The sequence below is a fragment of the Homalodisca vitripennis genome, chromosome 4 (assembly GCF_021130785.1).
Source record: "Homalodisca vitripennis isolate AUS2020 chromosome 4, UT_GWSS_2.1, whole genome shotgun sequence".
In the NCBI taxonomy this organism is placed as follows: Eukaryota; Metazoa; Arthropoda; class Insecta; order Hemiptera; family Cicadellidae; genus Homalodisca; species Homalodisca vitripennis.
In genome coordinates, this window is record NC_060210.1 from 108,871,108 (window position 1) to 108,892,777 (window position 21,670).

The 21,670-nt window shown below is 33.0% G+C and overlaps 1 protein-coding gene across 4 annotated transcripts in view; it reads left to right on the forward strand.

Annotated features, from left to right (window-relative positions):
• Positions 1-21,670, forward strand: part of LOC124359944 (mediator of RNA polymerase II transcription subunit 12) — a 103,903-nt gene that overhangs the window by 40,487 nt on the left and 41,746 nt on the right. For all 4 annotated transcript variants that reach the window (XM_046813130.1, XM_046813131.1, XM_046813132.1 and 1 more), the window contains 14 exons: positions 244-390; positions 477-664; positions 2,754-2,909; positions 3,487-3,637; positions 3,766-3,912; positions 6,586-6,686; positions 7,028-7,157; positions 8,176-8,460; positions 8,571-8,750; positions 9,997-10,122; positions 10,638-10,712; positions 15,649-15,759; positions 20,762-20,883; positions 21,293-21,459. In XM_046813130.1, the coding sequence (XP_046669086.1) occupies positions 244-390; positions 477-664; positions 2,754-2,909; positions 3,487-3,637; positions 3,766-3,912; positions 6,586-6,686; positions 7,028-7,157; positions 8,176-8,460; positions 8,571-8,750; positions 9,997-10,122; positions 10,638-10,712; positions 15,649-15,759; positions 20,762-20,883; positions 21,293-21,459 (2,086 nt within the window). The remainder of the gene's footprint in view (positions 1-243; positions 391-476; positions 665-2,753; positions 2,910-3,486; positions 3,638-3,765; positions 3,913-6,585; positions 6,687-7,027; positions 7,158-8,175; positions 8,461-8,570; positions 8,751-9,996; positions 10,123-10,637; positions 10,713-15,648; positions 15,760-20,761; positions 20,884-21,292; positions 21,460-21,670) is intronic.

Consider the following 21,670-nt stretch of genomic DNA (forward strand, 5'->3'; position numbering starts at 1 on the left):
ATTTCCAAAGTTTCATAGGACCCTATCGCATTACATAATAAATACTTTCTCTTAGAAATCTATGAACTTCGACTTCTCTAAATTGGTATAAAATAGTTCAAATGTTACTAAAATTCACTCAAATACACGGAATGTTAATAGATATTGTGGTCGAAGCCATGGGTATGTGCTAGTAGAGATATAAAAGAAAGAAATTCTCTAATCGTTTATTTGTTTTTACATGGATATTTATCTATGTTTCAGATGAGAACCCTAGTCAAGCTAACCGCACAATGTTCACCAACCTCGTGCACCTATTCGCCGAGCTGATTCGGCACGATGTCTTCTCTCATGATGCTTATATGTGTACCCTGATATCTCGAGGAGACCTCAATGTGGCCAACCCCCCAGGTACTATGTCGGCTTTTATTTTGCTATGTCTCATGAAAAAGCATTTTGCTAACACGAATTTATTGTAACATTACTGTGACTTGTAGTTGGAAGCACCACCCCACACCCAGCCAGCAACAAGCCTGCAGCCACACCCATGGAAGATGACTCTGGGCTCTTTGATATCAAGCCCAAGATAGAGCCGAACCGAACCATGGACTATGATGACAGCAAAATTGATGATGATCTTGATAAACTCCTTCAACACATAAAGGAAGAGCAGCAGAACTCTATGGTATGTACATGTGTTTTTAGTTCAAACTTAATCTGTTCATATTGAGCATTACATTTTCGTGTATTTGTTATTTCATATACATAGTCAAAATGTGTTTTATGATTGAAGAAACTTTTTTTTTATCATCTACATCCGGCAATAAGTATTTTTGGACAATTGATTATCTTATTGCAACTTTTAAAAGCTAATATATTCAAATATAAACTATTCACTGAATTCTTTATACCATTATCAGCAGCTTGCTTAATTTCTTACTCAAATGCAACATATGAAGTTGACATTTTGGGTTTTTTTAACCCTCTCCCGCTCACAAGGCATGAATCAGCACGGCCACCACATAGCCACTGCAGCTTAAACGGCACAGATCTGCACGCACTGCTTTATCTACTAGAGCCGATAAGTGCTGCTCTCGAGTAGCAATATGTTGTACTACTACGGGTTGTTTGCTATCAGGAGACCATTCACTTTACTTTTACAGTAGATTTATTCCATTATTTTGCTATTTGTATTAGTTGTGCGGAAACAATGGCGGGTTGTAGTCGTACACTTCGTGACAGTGAAATCGATCTCGTTATTAGTAGTGATTGCGACGATTCAAGTGAGTGTAGTGATGTACCAGAGCCTTGTGAAATGGTTGGTGGCATTGAGAATGTAGTTCGGAGTGATCACAGTGGCAGTAACGGCGAGCCAAACAATGACCTTCACCAAGTAACTGCGCAACAAAAATTCCCGCGCCACCGGCGCCCAGCTGTCCGTGTGCCCCCTCCCTGGTCTCGTACATTCAACTTCATTGAACCAATATATAGTAAAATAATTAATATATATATAATTATAGTTAATTACAATGACAGAACGTGTGTAAGTTGTGGTGCCGCGTATTTTTGAGCCAAAAGTTTACCGAGCGCGACCGGCAGAACGAATTAATTGAGGTTAGAAGCACCGTGAGCGCCAAAACAATGCGAGCAGGAGAGGGTTAATTATGATCTTACACCATTTATTTTGAGCCATTACATATTATGCTCAAATCTGTATTCCAATTTGCCTTTTAAGTTAATAGCATGTTATTTTCTAAGCTTCAGGTTCATGTGTAAAAAAACAACATAACCATTTAAATAATCAATTATATCGAATAACAGGCCCATAAATCAACAATGAAGAAAAAGTCACTCTACAAATCGCTAACTACCAACCAACACTCCACAAACATCAGGACCATGACAAAGATATCTGCATAATTGGTCAAAAAAGTCTATGACCATACACATTTCTTCTGAACATATGAATCATAACAAGAACAGATGCAAAAACTAATTAATTTTCAAATACCATATCTGCTGATTTTGACTCTGGCAGACACATGTTTGGAGAAGTTGCAGTTGTCTTTGCTTAAAGAATGAGAAGATGGTGCAGGAGTATATGGTCTTGCCATTAAGCATCAGTACAATGGAAAGCTTGACAGTTCATTCTCAATTTAAAGAGCAAAAGATAAACACATCTTATACGCTGACCAATGGGATGTGTACAAGATGAAATTGAAATAAAATGCATTGTAACTGACAGTAAGTCTTTTTATAAGTATTACAGAAAGAACTGTCTTGTATCAATGTCATCAAGAAAGTGCAATATACTTCCAAATCACTTTAACAAGTTTCTTCATCAGCTCTAGCTATTTTGGGAAAACTTTTAGCTTTAGATTTTATTCTAACCTAATTGCAGAACAAATAATTTCTTTTAAGAAGGTGTAAGGTTTGATTATTGCTATTCTGGAAGTTTTATTGCTAGTTTAGGAGTGTCCCAAGGTTTAAATTTGGGAACCTTATTCTTTTGTTGTTTATCAAAATCACAATCATATTCTAAGCAGCAACATCCAGCTTCATGCTGATGATAATAAAACCTCTTTACTGATTCCATAATACGTTATTTAGTTCTTCAATCAGTCATTTTTTTCTACACGATGGGCTCAAATTAATTACATACTTCAGCAAAACAGTGATAGAAGTCACATGTTTGAGTGTGGTATAATATGTACAATATCACTCACTAATATGTTAACATAAACTCTTTCTTTGACATTAACTGGTTAATTCAGGATGCTCCGGATTCTCCGAAGGATGATTCTGGTACGTTGGTCCCTGGAGGGATTGGCAATGTCAACCCACTGGAGACAGAGGGTGTAGGTTCTGCTGATGTCAAGGGCAAGCCTTCTAGACATCTTCTCTACACCACACACTTTCCTCTACCTCAGGTATGACAGTCTTCGTATCGTCTGATAAATTTATGCTAGAAATTGTGTGGTGAGGATGAAGAGCTAATGAAGAATCTGGTCACATTTATTATTTATAAGAAATTAAAGTAAATTAAATAAATAATACATAGGTTAAAAAGTTACTTTGTTGCAATTTAAAAGTGGTTTCTTTTTGTTTTTCTTACTTTTATAATTTATGTGAGCTACATTTACCCAAATTTTGGCCCACAAAAGTGATATTAAAATTATTTTATTAATTTTTTTATGCAAATAATTTACATGTAATAGAAACAGTTAAAATGAGACACACATTAATTTTCGATATCATTAAATCATCGGGATATGTTAGTATTATCAAACCTTTTAAGTATTCAGAATATTATAGTAACCACACAATATCATTTTACTTAACTAATTTTCTTAGGTTCCTTACAGTCATACAAGTTCTAATGCATAATTATTAATATACGAATATTTAAGTTTTTGAATCACAATTGAAGAAATAAAAGAAATGTTTTTTAGCTTTTAGTTGGACAATGAAACTTTTATAATAGTTTTAATCATTGATGTGTGGCAGGATGAGAGTAGCAGTCACGATTGTAACCAGCGACACGTGTTGTTATATGGTGTCAACAAGCTGAGAGATGAAGCTCGGCATACTGTCAAGCGTATCAGCAAAGATATCTGCAAACTGTTCAGCAAAAAGTTCAGCATAGACGTGGCAGAGGGTCTGTAGATTTTTTTGCTACAGTCACTAACATAATTTTAGTGATATAGTTTATTCATGAAAAATTTTATTATCACTGATATTCAGTAGTATAACAAATCAATCATCAACACATATTTTCATTGACAGGTGGTAAAGTGAAGAAACATTCTCGTAATGAGTTCAACTTTGAGTCCACCACATCCAGAGTCCAGGCATTGTCATTCTTTGACCAACATGTTGTTACCTGGCAGTGTAGCGTCACTGTGCTGGAAATGATCAACACCTTTGCCTCAGGTATGTGGTTGAACAATATATTGTCTGCTGAATTGTTTTTATCACGTGTGTGGTATTAATATTTAATAAAATTGAACAATTGATATTAATTAAAATGTCATAGAACTTAAAAAACGTGTATACAGTGTTGATTATTGATCCAATGTTTTTCCTTGAAATTCTTTCATTGGTTAATGAATTAAGCAAATATTTATATACATTTTAAAACATATTAATATTTTTTGCTGTATTATTTACTGAGCATTAGTGAAGACTGTTTTCTACATAGATTAAAAATTTCATTTCTGTCTGCAAAATATCTCGAAAGCGAACTGACCTTGATGGTAATGACAAAATAACAGAATAAATAAATTTGTAAACAAACTGAGAACAATCATATGAGATTTTAACATATGACATATTATCATATGTAGCCTAATTACAGCAAGGCTCTATAGTCACTATACATCATCTTTGGGTTACAAGGTGTGTAGATTTTTATCATTTAAACACTGTTTTGAAAATCAAGTTAACAAACAAAAATGTGAATGTAACATGTGGCAAGATATCTCTTGAAACATTTCATATATATATATATATATATATATATATATATATATATATAATTATATATATATATACTAGCAGTTTCCCGCGGCTTCGCACGCAATTTCCCGTTGAAAACAGTACACTATATTCACTTATTCTTTTTCTATCACATTCAAAACATTGCTGAGATAATTGACAGTCGTTCCTTCGTGAGCCTCTTGGGCGCATTATGAAGGTATGTATCATATTCCTGCCTCTATCTTTCGTGGTTTTTGCTAGGTGTTGATAAGTTATTCAGAACAGTTACTGTATACGGATGAATCTCGGTAAACTAATTAGGTTATAAAGAATCACATTCGGTCTGTTAAAATTAATTTTCTGTCTAAGATATTTCCAGTATTATTTTAGGAGTGTGCCTTCAAGAAAATGTATCAAAGAAACCAAGTTTCGATCATAAAGTGTCTTCTTTCGGCTCTTTTCATTTACATTCGATGTAACCAAAGTCGATTACCTTATGTGCAAACATTCACGGATTTGTATAATGAGGTTGTTTTCATAATAGCGTTTAATAGTATTTTCTTTGAATTAAATAGTTTATTGATCATTGATGCAATCTGAATTTAAAAACACTACTGATCAAGCACTTTACAATAAAAATGTTTTAAATTTTAAATGTAAACAAATGTTTCTGCCTCTTTGATGAACTTCAGCTGAAAGTATTATCAGCTGTTAAGTATCAGTTCGCTTTGTATTACGTATCGTAGCGCAGTCTGTCGGATCCAATATAAAACACACCAACATCAACAACAATATATAATTAAAAAATTAATGAAATAAACTATTAAAATTGGACCAAATACCTCTCTAAAAGTATGCCTATGTTACTTCCAGGAACGTGTAGAATCACTGTACAAAATTTCACGATGTTTCGTGCATTGGTTCCAGAGTTATAACGGAACATACAAACAAACATTCGCATTTATACATATATATATATATATATATATATATATATATATATATATTTATATTTAAAATGTTTATGAAACTTTATTTCTGCATAGACAAGAATAAGTTCTATGAAGTTGCATGTCCAACCATGGAATTTTCCCAAGTGTCATCAAAGTCTATCATTCAGGAGGCTGATAAAGTTTCTCTTTTGTATGCCAGAGGGGATGTAAACATTTCTTTTTGTATGAAATTTTGCATGTAACCCTAGGTGTAAGGTGAACTCCTACCTTATATTTTATATAACTTATAACTACAAAATTAACTCCAGATCTGTGCAACTTAGATAAATCACATTTCAATTATGGCATTTAATAGAATACAATTTGAATTAGTGACAAAAATTCTCAAATAATATGAGCTGGGACCAAAAGACTTGAGATTTTTGGAAAAACTTGTTATCAGATAAAAAAAGTTACACTCATATGCAGAATGCATTATCATACTCACATAGAGCTTTAGTCTCTTAGATCATACTGATTCCTAGAAACCTCAGGTCATGTTGCAACAGAGTTTGTTCCTCATTAGAATTGTTAAATCATAAGTTTGCTTCATAGTCAAGGGAATTTAAAATAAGAGGTTGGACTTTGAAACTATTGATAAAGCTAGTTAAAACTTCTAGGTGTCCATATTTAAAATAATTTTAAATGGAAAAATGTATTTTATCACTCAAAAGAAATCAAATAGCATATGGTTTGCTCTTAGAGCCATTTCCACAATTGTGGTTCAGAATTAAATACAAAACTACACATTTTATCACACGACTATGCATGAATAAGGAGCATATTGCATAGTTCTATATATTTTTAACATTTTACTAGAATATATTACTACAGAAAAAAACATGTTTTCAAAACAAAGGTAAGAATGAAATTAATTAATGTGTTCCTCATGCAATCCAAGAAATATTTTATAGTTTATCACTGAGTTAGTTTTAGGATGATACTATTTGAAATGTCATATAATTACTGCATTCTAGTTACTATAACTTTGTAAATTTTAATGACAAAATAAATTAATTGAATTAAGCCAAATACTTACGCAACAAAGATTTCAATTGGGTCTTACAAAACATCTACCTCTAATTACAGAATTCTTGTTGTGAAAATAATGTTATTCTGTACAAATATATTGCAGGTAATTCGAACTACTTGCCCGTCCAAGAACATGTTGCATTTCTGTTCGACTTGATGGAACTTGCTCTCAATATTGATGGGCTCATTGATGTCTGCATTCAGGTATGGCAATTTAATGTTCTATACTACATGCTGTTGAGTACATTGTCGTCAGTTGTTTACTTTTCTTATGCTTCTGAAATTGAACATGTGCTATTCTTAATTGTACCTGTATACTACACCTGTACTTCTAAAACATACTTTAGAGGTAGGCTATGTTAAATTTACTTAGTTATTGTTCTTTGTATATTTTTAGACTTTTAGTTATATTTTAAGTAGAAAAATACTATAATTAATAATATGTGTATGATTTTAGAAAATAATATTGTTTTATTTTAATTTTTTATAGAAAAATTATAGAATTCATTAGCAACTTGCGAAGGGTAATATGTATTCCTGTACAGATCCTGAAGGAGGTGCCGGAGGTGGAGGCTCAGTTAGCTGCCAAGGGCTCCAATCTGGTCCGTATATACACACCATCTCTTGTCCTCTACGTTGTTGGAGTTCTGCGCAGATACCACTGCTGTCTGTTATGTAAGTCATTGGTGCTGTAATGTTTGTGGTTGTCTAGACTAGTTAAGCTTAATCGCTTTTGAAGTGCGGTTTGCAGCATACTTCTTTGCTTGACTAGTTCTTTAAAATTATGTGCACGTCAACTTATGCTTACATTAAAAATTTTCCACTGACTCCTCATAGACCATTCTCATAGAAGAATAGCAGAACACTGAATACATCTTAAAGTAGGTGTTTGTGTACAGTAACCATGTGTGAAGTTTTGTAGCTTCATCTGATATGTTTAAAATAAAATTAAGCCATTCTTGAACTTGCACATAAGATCAGTATTGAAACTTTTGAGTGCTGCCATTTTGTTCAGGATTAACCTTTTGATGTCAAATTTGCGGCATTCAAATTGTATAAAATTCAGTAGGCATAGAAAAATACTTTATTTATAGAATTTAGTTTAGTGATGGTATCAAACAATTTTGTAAAGGTAGTTGGAAACCATAATATTGTTTAGATAAAATATAAACTTTACCTAGCATATGTGAACTGTATCCAAGGCTAAGCAGGTCAAGATCACATGGCTGATAATCAGATTGTGATATGTATGGCTCACAAAGCAATTTTATTTCTTGTTACACTTACCAGTCATTTAACTTTTTATATTTGGCAGGTGTTTTTAGTATGGTCATCATTGGAATTGGGATTGAAACAATTTTGTATTAACATATCTATTACAATAATGATTTTTTAAATGTATATTAATGGAAATGAATGAAATTATTTGGTTGGGATGAATTGAGTATTAATGAAAATATTGTATGTGATACCCTGTATGTTACATTAAAAAAGAGCTTTTATATTAATTTTTGTTCTATTTTATCTATCAATTTTATACTAAAATAATCACACAATGAAGTCTCATGCAAATCCTTTCTAAGTGTAGAACCAAAGTTAAAGATTTTTGTTTCAGTGTCAAGAAGAGAATGATGTCTCTTACATTTGTAAATTGTGATGTTTATTGTAAAACAATCTATAATGTGTGTTATAGTGTCATCGGAACAGACTGTAGCCGTGTTTGAGGCTCTTTGTCGTGTGGTGAAGCATGTGTCGAACCCTGGAGACTGCTGCAGTGTGGAACGCTGTGTGCTGTCCCACCTGTATGACCTGTACTCCATGTGTTCCTTACTCAAGTCTAGACCACACGGTGGTGAGCCCTTCAGCAATGCCTACCCCAAGATTAGAGCCGCTCTTTACACCTCCCTGCAGCCTACACCCTCCAACCATGCGTGCACCACCTTCATGACCGATGTCATCATGAATATTCGCCGGCCCGGTGAGACATCAAACATTACTCTTCCCGAGTTAGCACTTCCGTATCTGTTGAGATTTAGATATAATGCCAATGGTGTTTCCCAGTCTTTACTAACTGCTTTTGGTGTCCAGTGAGGATAGAACCCAGCTGGGTAAGGCAGCTCTCAGAGTCAGCCAGTAACCGTTACAGTTTTGTCTGCAATGCTGTTGTGGCTGTTTGTAACGAGACAGACCTGGACAGACTCAACGACTTAGGTCATCTCTGCGCTGAGCTTACTGCATGCTGTAATACTCTCTCACCGGAATGGTTAGGTCAGTACCTGCCCAAGAGTTAGCTCTTAACATAAATTTGTATATTACTTTTACTTTTAGGTTAACTGATTTCTTTGTAGGAATAAACCTATAAAAAATGTTGTGTTTATCGTTCAATATTTTAACCTTAGTTATAAATTTTATTTAGATGTATTTTTACTAATGAGTGCTGTATGATGTACCCCAAGGGTCAATACTGAATACTACATATTTGTGATGTACATAAAATGATGTTCCCTATACAGCAATTTGATTTTTATTTGAAGAAGACATAAGCAAATGTTAAGGCCTCTTATGCAATAAGCTCAAATGAAGTTGTTGAATGGTTCACTTCTGTTTTTAATAGGTATTGTACAAATAAATTAAATACAAGTGTGATATGGTACAGGAGCTCTGAATTAACCTTAGCTACAAAAATGGTACTAAACTTCACTAAAATTTCTAGGAATCACACATCAACCATAATAAAGAGATGTTTTTTTAATGTTAAATAACAGTTATGTTCAATTAAGTGTGTTATTGTGTTAAAATATATTATGCTAATATTCAGTTATTTTATTTGTGGTGTTTTCTTGTGAGTAATATTTGAATAGGCAGTAGAATTTTTGTACTACAGAAAGGTCTATGAATATAATATCTGGAGTACCAGATTATGCATTGCATCCCCAAGCCTGGATCCTGGGGTTTAGTTGAAAGCAGGGCCACCTCACGCAGGAAGCTTAACTACCTTACTACTTATTCGAGTGCAATCATTGGTTGGATTCAAATCCCCCATTGGTCTTAAGTGTGCCACTTGAGTGTCACCCCTGGGGAGGTACTTTCCTAGTTCATTGGGGATCACCCGAACTAAGATCAGCCCATCCCCTAGACCCCAAAACCTCCTAGATCCATGTGTATTGCTGGCTTAAAGCTAAAGAGAGTAAGTAATTCACCACCAGCGTAGGAAATTATCAAAATGACTCACGTGGGGCTGTCTGTCAAACTTGATGTGTATTAATTTTATACAATTGGGTCTAAAAGTGTTTACTATACAAAATTATGCAATATTTAATTTGAATACAAATACTATGCTATTTACATTTGATTAAATTTGAAATTTGACTATATTTATATTTCTGAAAATAATATTTTGAATTAAAATAATTTGTATTGGATTTGAATGATAAATACAGAGATTTTGTGAACCAGAATGAGTCCATAAAATTAATTTTTTCAGATCTTTTTTAAGTAATTGTATTGTCTATAGGTGTTTTGATGGCACTTTGCTACTCATCCAATCATACATCGTACTTTATGTACGTTTTGTCTCATGTTGACATACATGATCTCTCCATCCACAATTCTCTGGCTGTCTTCACCTCCATCCTGATAGGTAAGTTAATTTATTTATCAAACATTACATTGCTTTAAAAATTAACATTTTCTGTATCATCAATGATTCCAAATTTGTTGTACATTTATTAAAGTTACTTTTAAAGTGTATAGCCTCTTATACTAAGTTTTTTAATAAGTATTATTGTTTACATTTACAATTGACGAATATTCAATTGGCAATAGGCAATATTGCATTACATTATCAAGTTAACACAATTAAACACACATAATAATTTTGTATCAATGGAATGTTTTTATTACAGATTTAAGAATAATGTTTCTTAAAACTTTATATTTCTTTTTAATGCGAAGATTTTTTTTTACAGAAATAACTTATATTTTGTTGATTCTGCAAGTTTTCTATCTAACTTCTTTCAATAACAACAACTATGTAATCCAATGGTGACTAGATCAGAGATATTCTACTGTAGGAGAAGTAACTTTATTTAACTATTAGTTAAATATTATTATTATTCTGTATTACTGGTTTAATTAACATTTGATATTTTTCAGCTCGACATTGTTTTTCACTGGAAGACTTTGTTGTTCACATAGCTCTGCCTTCCTTGCTTACTTTATGTAAAGAAGGTGAGTCAATTGTTTTTAGTTCTATCAACACACTATTTGTTAAAGATATGTTAGTGTTCTGGAAGTTTATATATTAAAAGCTTATCTTGATGCAAATCTTTTATTAGTAATTATCATATTAAAGGCAAATAAAAATATAAAATTAATTTTTGTATAACTCTTTTAGTAGCTTAACTTTTAAGAATATCCTGTATGGAAAGCTGAATTCATGGAACAAATAATTTCATGTATCATAGAATAATTCTTAAGAAATTCAAACACATTGTCATGCTACACACCATGGGGATACTTAACACAAGCATGGTTGGCATTTTTCACACAATCAAACATTGTTACATAAAACATAGAGAATGTGTTTATTATTTAGAGGTCCCTTGTTTGGAATAATACATTTCAGACCATATAATGAATATTGTCATTGAATTAAGAATTAATGAAATCTGACATATAATTTAGAGATAGAAAACATTTTAGAAGGAGTCTGGATTAATCAGAATTCTTTTTTAAGAACTGTTTCTTGAAAATAGTCACACCAAATGGAATATTTTTTAAAGATTCTCAAATTTTTATCAAACCATCAATCGTTAATCTTGATTTTAAGAAAATAAAAAAGACTTCAAGCAAACAGTAGTTTTGCGTTTTATGGTATCAGTTGTGTATATTATTATGTGCTGTTAATAATACTATAAATAGTAATAATATAAACATACTGGGCTTTAATGTTCTGCTGTTGACGTACAAATTAATTTGCACCAGCTGGGGACGTGCAGCCAATCAATGGTTTAATGTAAACGTATCTGGTAAATGTGAGTTTACTTCTATTTAATTTATACAATTTACAATTATTGTGTGACTAATGTTAAGTACATATTTATAATAATTATTAAAATATACATAACTCGGTACATTTAGGTAAATAGTACTCAGTGGTGAGGCCCAGGTTTTTATAGTATTCAAGAATCAAGAATCAAGAATCAAGAATCAAGAAGTTTATTAGCCCATTGGTCACAACAATATGAAATAGGCATCGTCAAAATATACAGCACTGATATTTACAACAACAAAATTAGTTATTACAATATTGTACTATAATTATACTAATTTTTATGACCAAGTAACAGGTTTAATATAATCTATGAAGAGTGTGCACATGGTTTGTTAATTAACGTTATAGCTAATACAGTATAGAAAATCAGAAATCTACAAATCAAACTAATCAAAAAATGATATTTATGTCAGAATCTAAAAATTCTTTTAAAGAGTAGAATGGATTGCATATGAGCCAGTTACTTATCTTTAGTTTTAAAAATATTGAAAGGAGTCATTGTAGGCAGATGCAGCAGCTTATTATAAAAAGTTATGCAATTGAATTTAAAAGAGTTGCCAGTAGTTTTGACTAGCCTGTGCTGAGGGAGATCTAATTTGTTTTTACCCCTGGTATTGTGTTGATGAAAATCTTGTCTGGTATTGAAATCTGTAATTTGTAATTTTTGTATAGACTAGTATATGAAAAATGTAAAGGTTAATAACTGTCATGAATTTGAGATTGATAAAAAGTGGTTTGCAATGTTCTAGAGAGCTGCTTCCACTGATGGTTCTAAACTACTTTTTTTGAATGAGAAGAATATCATTCACAGCATTGGAGTGACCCCCACAAAACAATGCCATAGGAAATGTGTGATTGAAAAAAGGCAAAATATGCCACTCTCAAATATTCACAGCTAACAAAATCCCTCAGTTTCCACATTAGATACAAGACTCTAGATAATTTTTCTACATACATGGTCAATGTGTGATTTCCAATTAAGCTTGCTGTCAAGATGAAAACCCAACAATTTTACAGATTGATCTTCATAATTTTCAGATAAGCTGAGAAGCAGATTTTGCGTTTTCCTCCTGATTACATATCAGTCTATTAGAAGTGAACCAATTTAAAGCCAAGCTGTGAGATGCATCCATGTTTTCTTTCAGAGTATTCAACTGCTTATTAGATGAAAAAAGAGTGGTGTCACATCAGCATAAAAAACAATACTAGACAACACATTAGAGGGCAGATCATTTATAAAAATGATGAATAAGAATGGTCCTAAAAATGAACCCCTGTGGTACACCTGTGGCCACAGAAAGAGTGGTAGACTGCTGAGCTTGAACAGAAACATATTGTACTCTATTCGATAGATATGACTGCAATATATTAATGGAATTTTCTGATATACCATAGATCTTAAGTTTGTCGAGGAGGATGCCATGATTCACGCAATCGAACGCCTTACTTAAATCAATGAGTGTTAAAGCAACTGACTCCTTTTGTTCAAAAGCATGAAGTGCTTTAACGACTATTTCTGTAACGGCAGAAGTTGTAGATTTATTGGTACGAAAGCCATGTTGGTTATTACTGATTATATTATTGGACTCAAAATGTTGATTAAGTTGATGATACATTATAGATTCAAAAACTTTTGATAAGATGGGGACTATAGAAATTTGGGCGATAGCTTTTGGGGCAGAGATCTGTCCCCCTTTTTTGTAGACTGGCAATACCTTTGGAAATTTTTAGAAGATCAGGAAAATATCCATGTAATAAGCATTGATTGAAGATGAAAGCTAATGGTGAACTGAATGTGTTTTTTATTGTTTCTTGACAATATAATTAGATATACCATAAAAGTCGGAAGTTTTAGAGTTTGACAATTTAGCAGCTACCTTAGTTACATCAGTTGGGGTGATTAATGACCAAGTAAATTGAGGTACACAGTTTAGTTAAAGTGTTAGCCAGTAGGTTGTTGCCAATATGTCAGTGTTATCAAATGTTAGTTTGAATGTCTGCCACCGACTGTATGAAATACTGGTTATTTAGGTGTGGATCAAGTGTTGTTGGTGTCCACACCTGTGTTGTTTTGTGTTTCTGAGGAAATTACCTCCCAGGCAGCCTTACATTTATTACTAGCTCCCTCTATATGATTTTCAAAACAAGCCCTTTTTTGCTAGGTTGAGCTTTTTTTCTATACTCTTTTTTTGAAGAATTTATAAAGGGTTATATGCGGCTTCCATATGCTGAGACTGAGACCCAGTTTTTCTAAGATTCTTAAAAACCATCAAAATAACCTAGCATTATTTCTCTACCTCTCTTTTTAAATCTTCATTGTACCCAACAAAAGTTTCTTTGTTCTGCTTGCTTTTAACACCAATTTTAACTAATGGAGATGATAGATACCAAATATTGTTATATGTTTTTAGAAAACTGTTAAATAAAGTTTCAATGTCAATCTCTTTTCTTTTATAGGTATCAATTATTTCCACCTTTCACTCTCCAAACTTTCTGCAAACAATTTAATTTGTGTCTCATTTTGCTTACGCATACATTTTTTTGAGGATGTGACTGTCTCATTTGGTCTACATGATCTATCAAGTTTTAGATTGAATAGAAGAGGATTATGATCGGAAATGCAGTCATTCAAAACTTTTAATTCATAACAATCCCTTGAAAAATTTACGAGGATGTTATCGAGACACGAATCATTTTCTTGTAGGAGCCTTATTTATAGCTACCAAGTTAAGAGAGCGTAAGATGTTTACAAAGGTGGTTGTCACTGTGTCAGTGGTTTTATGGAATGGTATGTTGAAGTCACCTCCAATGACTAACTTAGAGGTAATGTTGCAAAACCTTTTTAATAGCTTGTTCAAAGTTATCAAAAAATAAGTCCATATTAACCACAAGGTGATCTATACAGAGAAACTATTGCTACTTCTAAATTGGCCAATTTTATTCCTGAAATTTCTAAATTTTGCTCTAGATTAAATTTGCTTAGGTCTAGTTCACTATATTCAAGCGAATCTCTTATAAAAATACCAGCACCCCCCCATTTTTTGAGGCTTTGCGACACACCATACTTGCAGCTTTGTAGCCCTGAGGTGTAAATAAAGATATCTGCTCTTCTAGTAACCAGTGCTCACAAATGCTTATAATATCTATATGCTTAAGTTTAGACAAGTGTTCTAATTCTAATAATTTATTACGGAGACATTGGATATTAATTTGTAAAATGTTAAGACCGATGTGCAAGTTTGATTCAATGAGTGAACTAGATTCATTGTTAAAGGGTTGTTAAATTTTGATACAGACAAGGGGTTTTTCCATTATTTTCAACTAAGGTTTTTTTACATTTTGTACTTTTTTTTCTTAAAAAATAACTATTTCTACCTTGGGGTTCTACTGTAATATTTCTTTTACATTCATCCACTAATTGTTGAGACACCACTCTTTTGTCTGTTTTGGGCGTTTCAAAACCCTGAAAAGGTGAAGAAATAGAAAAAAGAGCTATGCTTCACTAGAGTTGGAGACTGTAGACAAGTCCCATTGTCTCCCGACAGGTGAGGGCTGGTGGAGTGTCCAGGTGGTGGTGTCTGTAGGGACCTCAGTCACTGTAGGGTCAGTAGTCAGCTTCACTGGTGATGTCTGTTGAAATACTGCTGAGATGGACTGCTCCTCCAGAGTTGACTCCAAGCTTATCCTTGGGCTGACCTCTATCACAGATGGGCTGGTGGTTTGCTCTTGAGTAGGTATATTTTTTTCCGCAGAGGTCAGGATCAGACTTTGATGTCGCTGAAGTTCTACCAATAGCCTGGACTATCTTCCTGCCAATATTAGCTTATAACAGTATTTGATCTGGGGAATAAACATTATAATGAAAGTTAAAGTTTACCTATTAATTTTCTATTAAAGAAAACAACTGATTCATTGTATGAGATTAGTTAAGAGGAGTGGCAGTAGACGTTGGAAATTCCTCTATTGTATTATGGAATGAAGGAAAACTTTTCTACTGGATGTTGTAAAGACAATACTCAACCTTTTATTTGATCAGACAAAGATGAGAGATGTGTGTATTGTTAGATTATATTATATAACAACTGGTATCGATACATGTATTATATTCAGGCCGGGGAGACGCTGATGTTGACACAGAAGCTGGAGCCAGACTCACCTGCCATCTCTTATTGCGGCTCTTCAAAACCATTGAGGTTCCTCAACCTGCTCTTTACTCTGTCGGTGAGTCAAATATATACAAAGTTTATTTGAAGTTAGGATGGATTTACACTTTATCTATCAAGTCAGATAACTTGTCCAAATTGAGGAGTTCTTGGATATAACTTTATAGAAGCAGAGAGACAATAAATATATTAAATAAATATTTAAACAATTTTCAGCATAACAAATTTGATGTGTACTCACTAAGGGAGAGTATTTATGTAATAGGAATTTTAGACACACTTGGCTTAATGAACCTCTATATAAACTATGATGTTCTATATCAGTGTTGTTGACTTGCAAGCAATTCTCATAATGCTTATGTGTTAGTTTGTCTATTGAGTGATTCTTGACGCTTACATGACTTATGATTGTAGTATACTGCAGATTATTGGACCAGTATATGTAAAAAGTGGGACAGACAAGTTGTGTGTGTGTTGTAGAAGACGTAAAAGTGGCTAGATCACTGTAAAAAGAATAAAGAATTTTATTTTCTTAAATTTCAACAGTTAACAAAATGTACACTTTTATCTCAACATTTAATAATTCTCTTGTCAGGCTGACCATTATTTTATTACTTAACTTAGTAGTTTTGCATTGAAAACAGCCTTAACTATTACAATATACAGTATGTACATATTACAGTAGGTAAATATTGACACAAGAAGGAAATTTAAGAAAATCTAGGGCCTCTAAGGCAAGCCTGTTCAGAGGTTCCTTTACAGTACTTACAAAAAAACAATAGCACTCAGAAAAAATTATTTTTTAAGAAAATTGACAAAGATGGTCTCAAAAAAACAAACATGTTGTGCCTTAGCAAAAAATTTATCCACAGTTAACAAAATAAACAAATGCAACTTGCAACAAGAGAAAATAACAACACCTGACTTCCCGTACCACCATCCACAAGGAAGCAGAACATAGACTACAGATACATAATAAAAACAAAAATATTGACTTCACAACACTATATTAACAATAAATAAATATTTACATACAAATATTAACCATACATTACTGATAAACACTGATCATCTGAATAAGTAACCTATTGTATAATATTAAACAAAAACTCAATATCTTCCAAATGAAAGAGCCATGATTTTAGTCTATTCAAAAAAATATTTTTGTTGTATGAATATTTAATATAATCAGGTATTTGGTTAAAAATCTTTGGTGCGATAAAATTATATGTTCTAGTGTAAAAAGATATTGTTGGCTTAGGTATTGTAAATTTATTTGCATTTCTTAATCTCAATTTATAGGTATTTACATTGGCTGGAATATTTCCACTTCTACAGTAAAAAAGTTTTAATACTTTGAATACATATAAATATCTCAGAGGAAAAATTTTTAGGTCTAAGAACAATGGACGAGAAGGTTCATATTTAGTTTTATTCGAGATTATTCTTACCAAATGCTTCTGCCGTAGATATATTGAGTTCAAGTAAGAAATATATGTATTGCCCCAAAATACTATTCCATACTCTATTCTGCTCTACACCATTGAAAAATAAACTGTACGCAAAACTCTCTCACTACACATACTTTTTAAAAAATAGAAAAACTTTAGGATTTTATTTATTTTACTATTTAATTTACTTATATGTATCTTCCAATTCATTTCACTATCAACATATACACCTAAATACTTTATTTCACTGGTTTTACCCAAAACAGAACATTTACTTTTTTTACAATGAATTTGTTGACTAATACAATCTGCACACCTATATAAAATCGGTACTGAAAAATTTACTTCTTTTTTTAAAGAAAAATTTATGTATTTTGTTTTTTCAATGCTCAGTTGCATATGATTCACAGTGAACCACCACTGTATCGCATCAAGGTCACGACTCATTGCTACTCGTACTGAGTCCAAATCCTTGCTGGCATAGCACAAGGCAGTATCATCCGCAAAAGATGTTAAAGTACCATGAAAGCGAGCATTACAAAAATCATTTATATATATTATGAATAAAATAGCTCCAAGAACTGATCCTTGTGGTACACCATTTTTAATTACACCCATGTCACTACATACAGCATTAATTTTGACACATTGTTTTCTCTTCAGCAAGTAACTCTGAAACCAATCATATACAACTCCCCGAATGCCACACCGATAAAGATTTTCCAAAAGAATATTATGGTCAACTGTATCAAAGGCTTTTTTGATATCTAAAAATAGGCCACTAACATTTTTTCCGTCATTAATTCCATCATAAACATTGGTCATAAAGTTTAATAAGGCATGTTCAGTGTTTAGTCCGGATCTAAATCCAAACTGTTTGGTACTAAAAAAATTTGTTTTACTTAAGAACTTCATAAGCTTATGCTTCATTACCTTCTCAATAACCTTAGAGAAACAAGAAAGCAATGATATCGGACGATAATTACTGCATAATAAACTGGAACCACTCTTAAAAATTGGTATGACAACAGCATTTTTTAATTTAGTTGGAAAAATGCCAGTTTGGAAGCTAAGATTAATTATATACAGAAAAACATCTTTCTGTATATTTTCAGAAACTTCCTTTAGTGTACAAGTGCTTATTCCATCAATACCAGGCGCAGTGTTATTCTTTAGAGATTTTATAACACACAGCAACTCTTCAGCTAAAACTGGTTCAATAAAAATCGAATGAACTTCCATTCTACATGGAAAATAATGTTATAGTGCATAGACAAGAAATTATCATTCACATTTTTGTTCAAATCTAAATTATTCACTACATTTAAGAAATACTCATTGAATCGATTTGATATAATGTGTGAATCAGAAACTGTCATATCGCCTATTTCTAGCCTTATCTGACTTCTATTTGCTTTATTTTGTCCTGTTACTTCATTTATTACTTTCCATGTTGCTTTAGAATTTCCTTCACACTTATTAAATTTGTCTCTATAGAAACGATCTTTTAATAATTTTATATCGTTCCGTAATTTATTCCTGAATGTTAGGTAATAATTTTTTAGGCTCTCGTTGTAAGGATGCTTTTTAACATGACTGAAGAGTAAGTTTCTTCTCTTAATCCTCGAACAAATCGCATTATTTATCCAGGGTTTAATTTTCTTATACTGAAAAGAGTTCTCGACGATAAAAGTTGATTGATTGAACAATTGTTGAAATATAGAAAGGAAAGAGTCAAAAGCAGCCGACACATCAGAATGTTTGTATACATCCGACCAGTCGGCATTATTTAACATATGTTTGAGGAGAGCGTAGCATATACGTGTGCGGGCCGCGGGAGGGGTGGAGGGCGAGACCGGCTCTGCCCCCTCCCCCCCGCCACCCAACAACCGCACCGCCACGCTAACCTGAACCATAGAGTGATCCGTAATGCCGGCATGTACAACCGTGGCATCCACAGAAACCGTGTTCTTGTTGGCCACCCGGACATAAACATGATCAATGCATGTCTCGGACTGATCTGTTACTCGTGTTGGCTCTTCGACTAAACACTCAAACCCGTTTACTGCCATCACTGTTCTATAACTGTCAGTATCCGCATTTAACTCCCTCACTTCCACTAAATTTATATTTACATCTCCTATCCAAATTAAATTTCTAATGTTTTTAAAATTCATATTTAGATTACAAAAAAATTGTCGAAGTTCATTTATAAATACTTCCACAGAGTGAAAAATTAATCTATATATTGCTAATAAATGAAAAGTTTGATTTAAAAATTCAAAAGAGATTAAAAGAATGTCAGCTGTATCGCACTTCACATCTAGGCATTTAACGTTTACAAATGTGTTTTTAATGTAAACAGCAATTCCACCAGCCCTATATGTTTCATTGCACTTAAAAAAATGTTTATAATCTGGTATTGTATAAAAATTTGATTCTATTTCATTGATCCATATCTCCGATAAAATAATTATATCTGGCTCAATATTATTCGCAATAGCTTCAGCTAGAAAAAAATCAAAATTACTTCTTAGGCTTCTTATATTTTGATGAATGATTTTAAATTTTTTATCTATATTTTTTTTTTAAAGAGAAAATAAACTTAAAGGTACAAATACATTATAAAAATACAAATTATAAAAAACAAATTCCTCATTGATATAAAAACACTAGCCTACATCTAATTTTGTTTTGTGAAATGGGTTAGAAAAAAAAAAACTTACAGTTTTTCAAGGTCAGCCTGACATGTTACTGTTGTAATTGTCCCAGGTTCTTCTTTACGAAGGAAGATTTTTCCACCTCGCACCCACAAGTACTTGTACTGTTTGTCCCGCTTGATCTCCCGCGCCATCGCGAACAGACGTCTTCTCGCCGGTGACAAGGCCTCGTTGATGTATACGGGTTTATCCACGTTCAAGTTCATGTGCCGAGTCGAGAAGACGATATAAAATAAAATAAAAGAAAAGACTGTGTAGTGATGATTACATTAAATATGGATTCGTTTCCTCAAAAACTGTAAAGTTTAAATGATAGAGAAAACAAAACAATTTTATAAGAAATTGAAGTCTGTTGCATTTATGAATGAAAAGAAGTGTTGCAGGTAATCTTCCCATCCTGTACTGAGCAATTCTGTGTACAACAAGCTCAGCTGCGGCAGACATTTGCTAGTGGCTGCTCACAACAATATACCAGTGGTACCTGTGTTGGCTGTACTCAAAATCAGGCACAGACACTGTTCAACCTATATCTGTCATGTCATGTTTCAGGTACATCTCCCCATCCTGTACTGAGCAACTCTGTGTACAACATCAAGCTCAGCTGCGACAGACATTTGCTAGTGGCTGCTCACAACAATATACCAGTGGTACCTGTGTTGGCTGTACTCAAAATCAGGCACAGACACTGTTCAACCTATATCTGTCATTTCATGTTTCAGGTACATCTCCCCATCCTGTACTGAGCAACTCTGTGTACAACATCAAGCTCAGCTGCGACAGACATTTGCTAGTGGCTGCTCACAACAATATACCAGTGGTACCTGTGTTGGCTGTACTCAAAATCAGGCACAGACACTGTTCAACCTATATCTATCATGTCATGTTTCAGGTACATCTCCCCATCCTGTACCGAGCAACTCTGTGTACAACATCAAGCTCAGCTGTGACAGACATTTACTAGCGGCTGCTCACAACAACATACAAGTGGGGCCTGTTTTGGCTGTACTTAAGGTCAGGAACAGACACTTGCAACTAACCATCTGACATGTTTTTAGCTTTAGTATTTTAGAAATATTCAGTTTAAAATAATTTGTAACAATTTAATTATAGTAGCTTTTTTTAAATAAAACGCAAAGAATGTGCTAAGAAATCTTATGTTAACACATTTAATAATTGTGTAACCGATTGTAAATGTTCCTATTGTAGTAATGAAACATTAATTTAAGTTATTCTAATTTTGTTTGTTAAGAAGATGTTTTATAAATATTATAACTTTGTTTAATATTCTTGATATTATGCTCTTTACAGTCAGCTACATTTTTTCTCAAGTTGTAAATGAGAAAAAATTAAGCAGTTATCAGTCAGTATAATTAGTTTTATAAAATGTCTGTGGAAACTGATGCATGAACAATGTTTGCAGGCTATACTAGTAGTGGGAGATGCGACTGCCAAGCGCACAACTGGGTCGTTGTCCAAGAAGTCGGACAGTCAGTCTGGTGGAGTGGTTGGGGGAGTGAAGAGTGAACTCAGTATCAGTCACATCCTCGGTACCAGTGATATGGGTGGAGAGTTGCTCATGGACTTGGCGTGAGTTCTATATCGTAAATTAGATATAGTCTCACAATTTATACAGGAGGCCCTGTGCTGGATGTACTCAAGTGTGTTGTTATTGTTGCCATGAATAAACTAACAGTGCAATGTTTTAGTGTTGTAGTTCCAACAAAGTTATTGCACTTCTTGCCTAATAAAAATCTTTGAATGTATTAAATCTGGCTGGTACAATGTTTTTAATAGCATT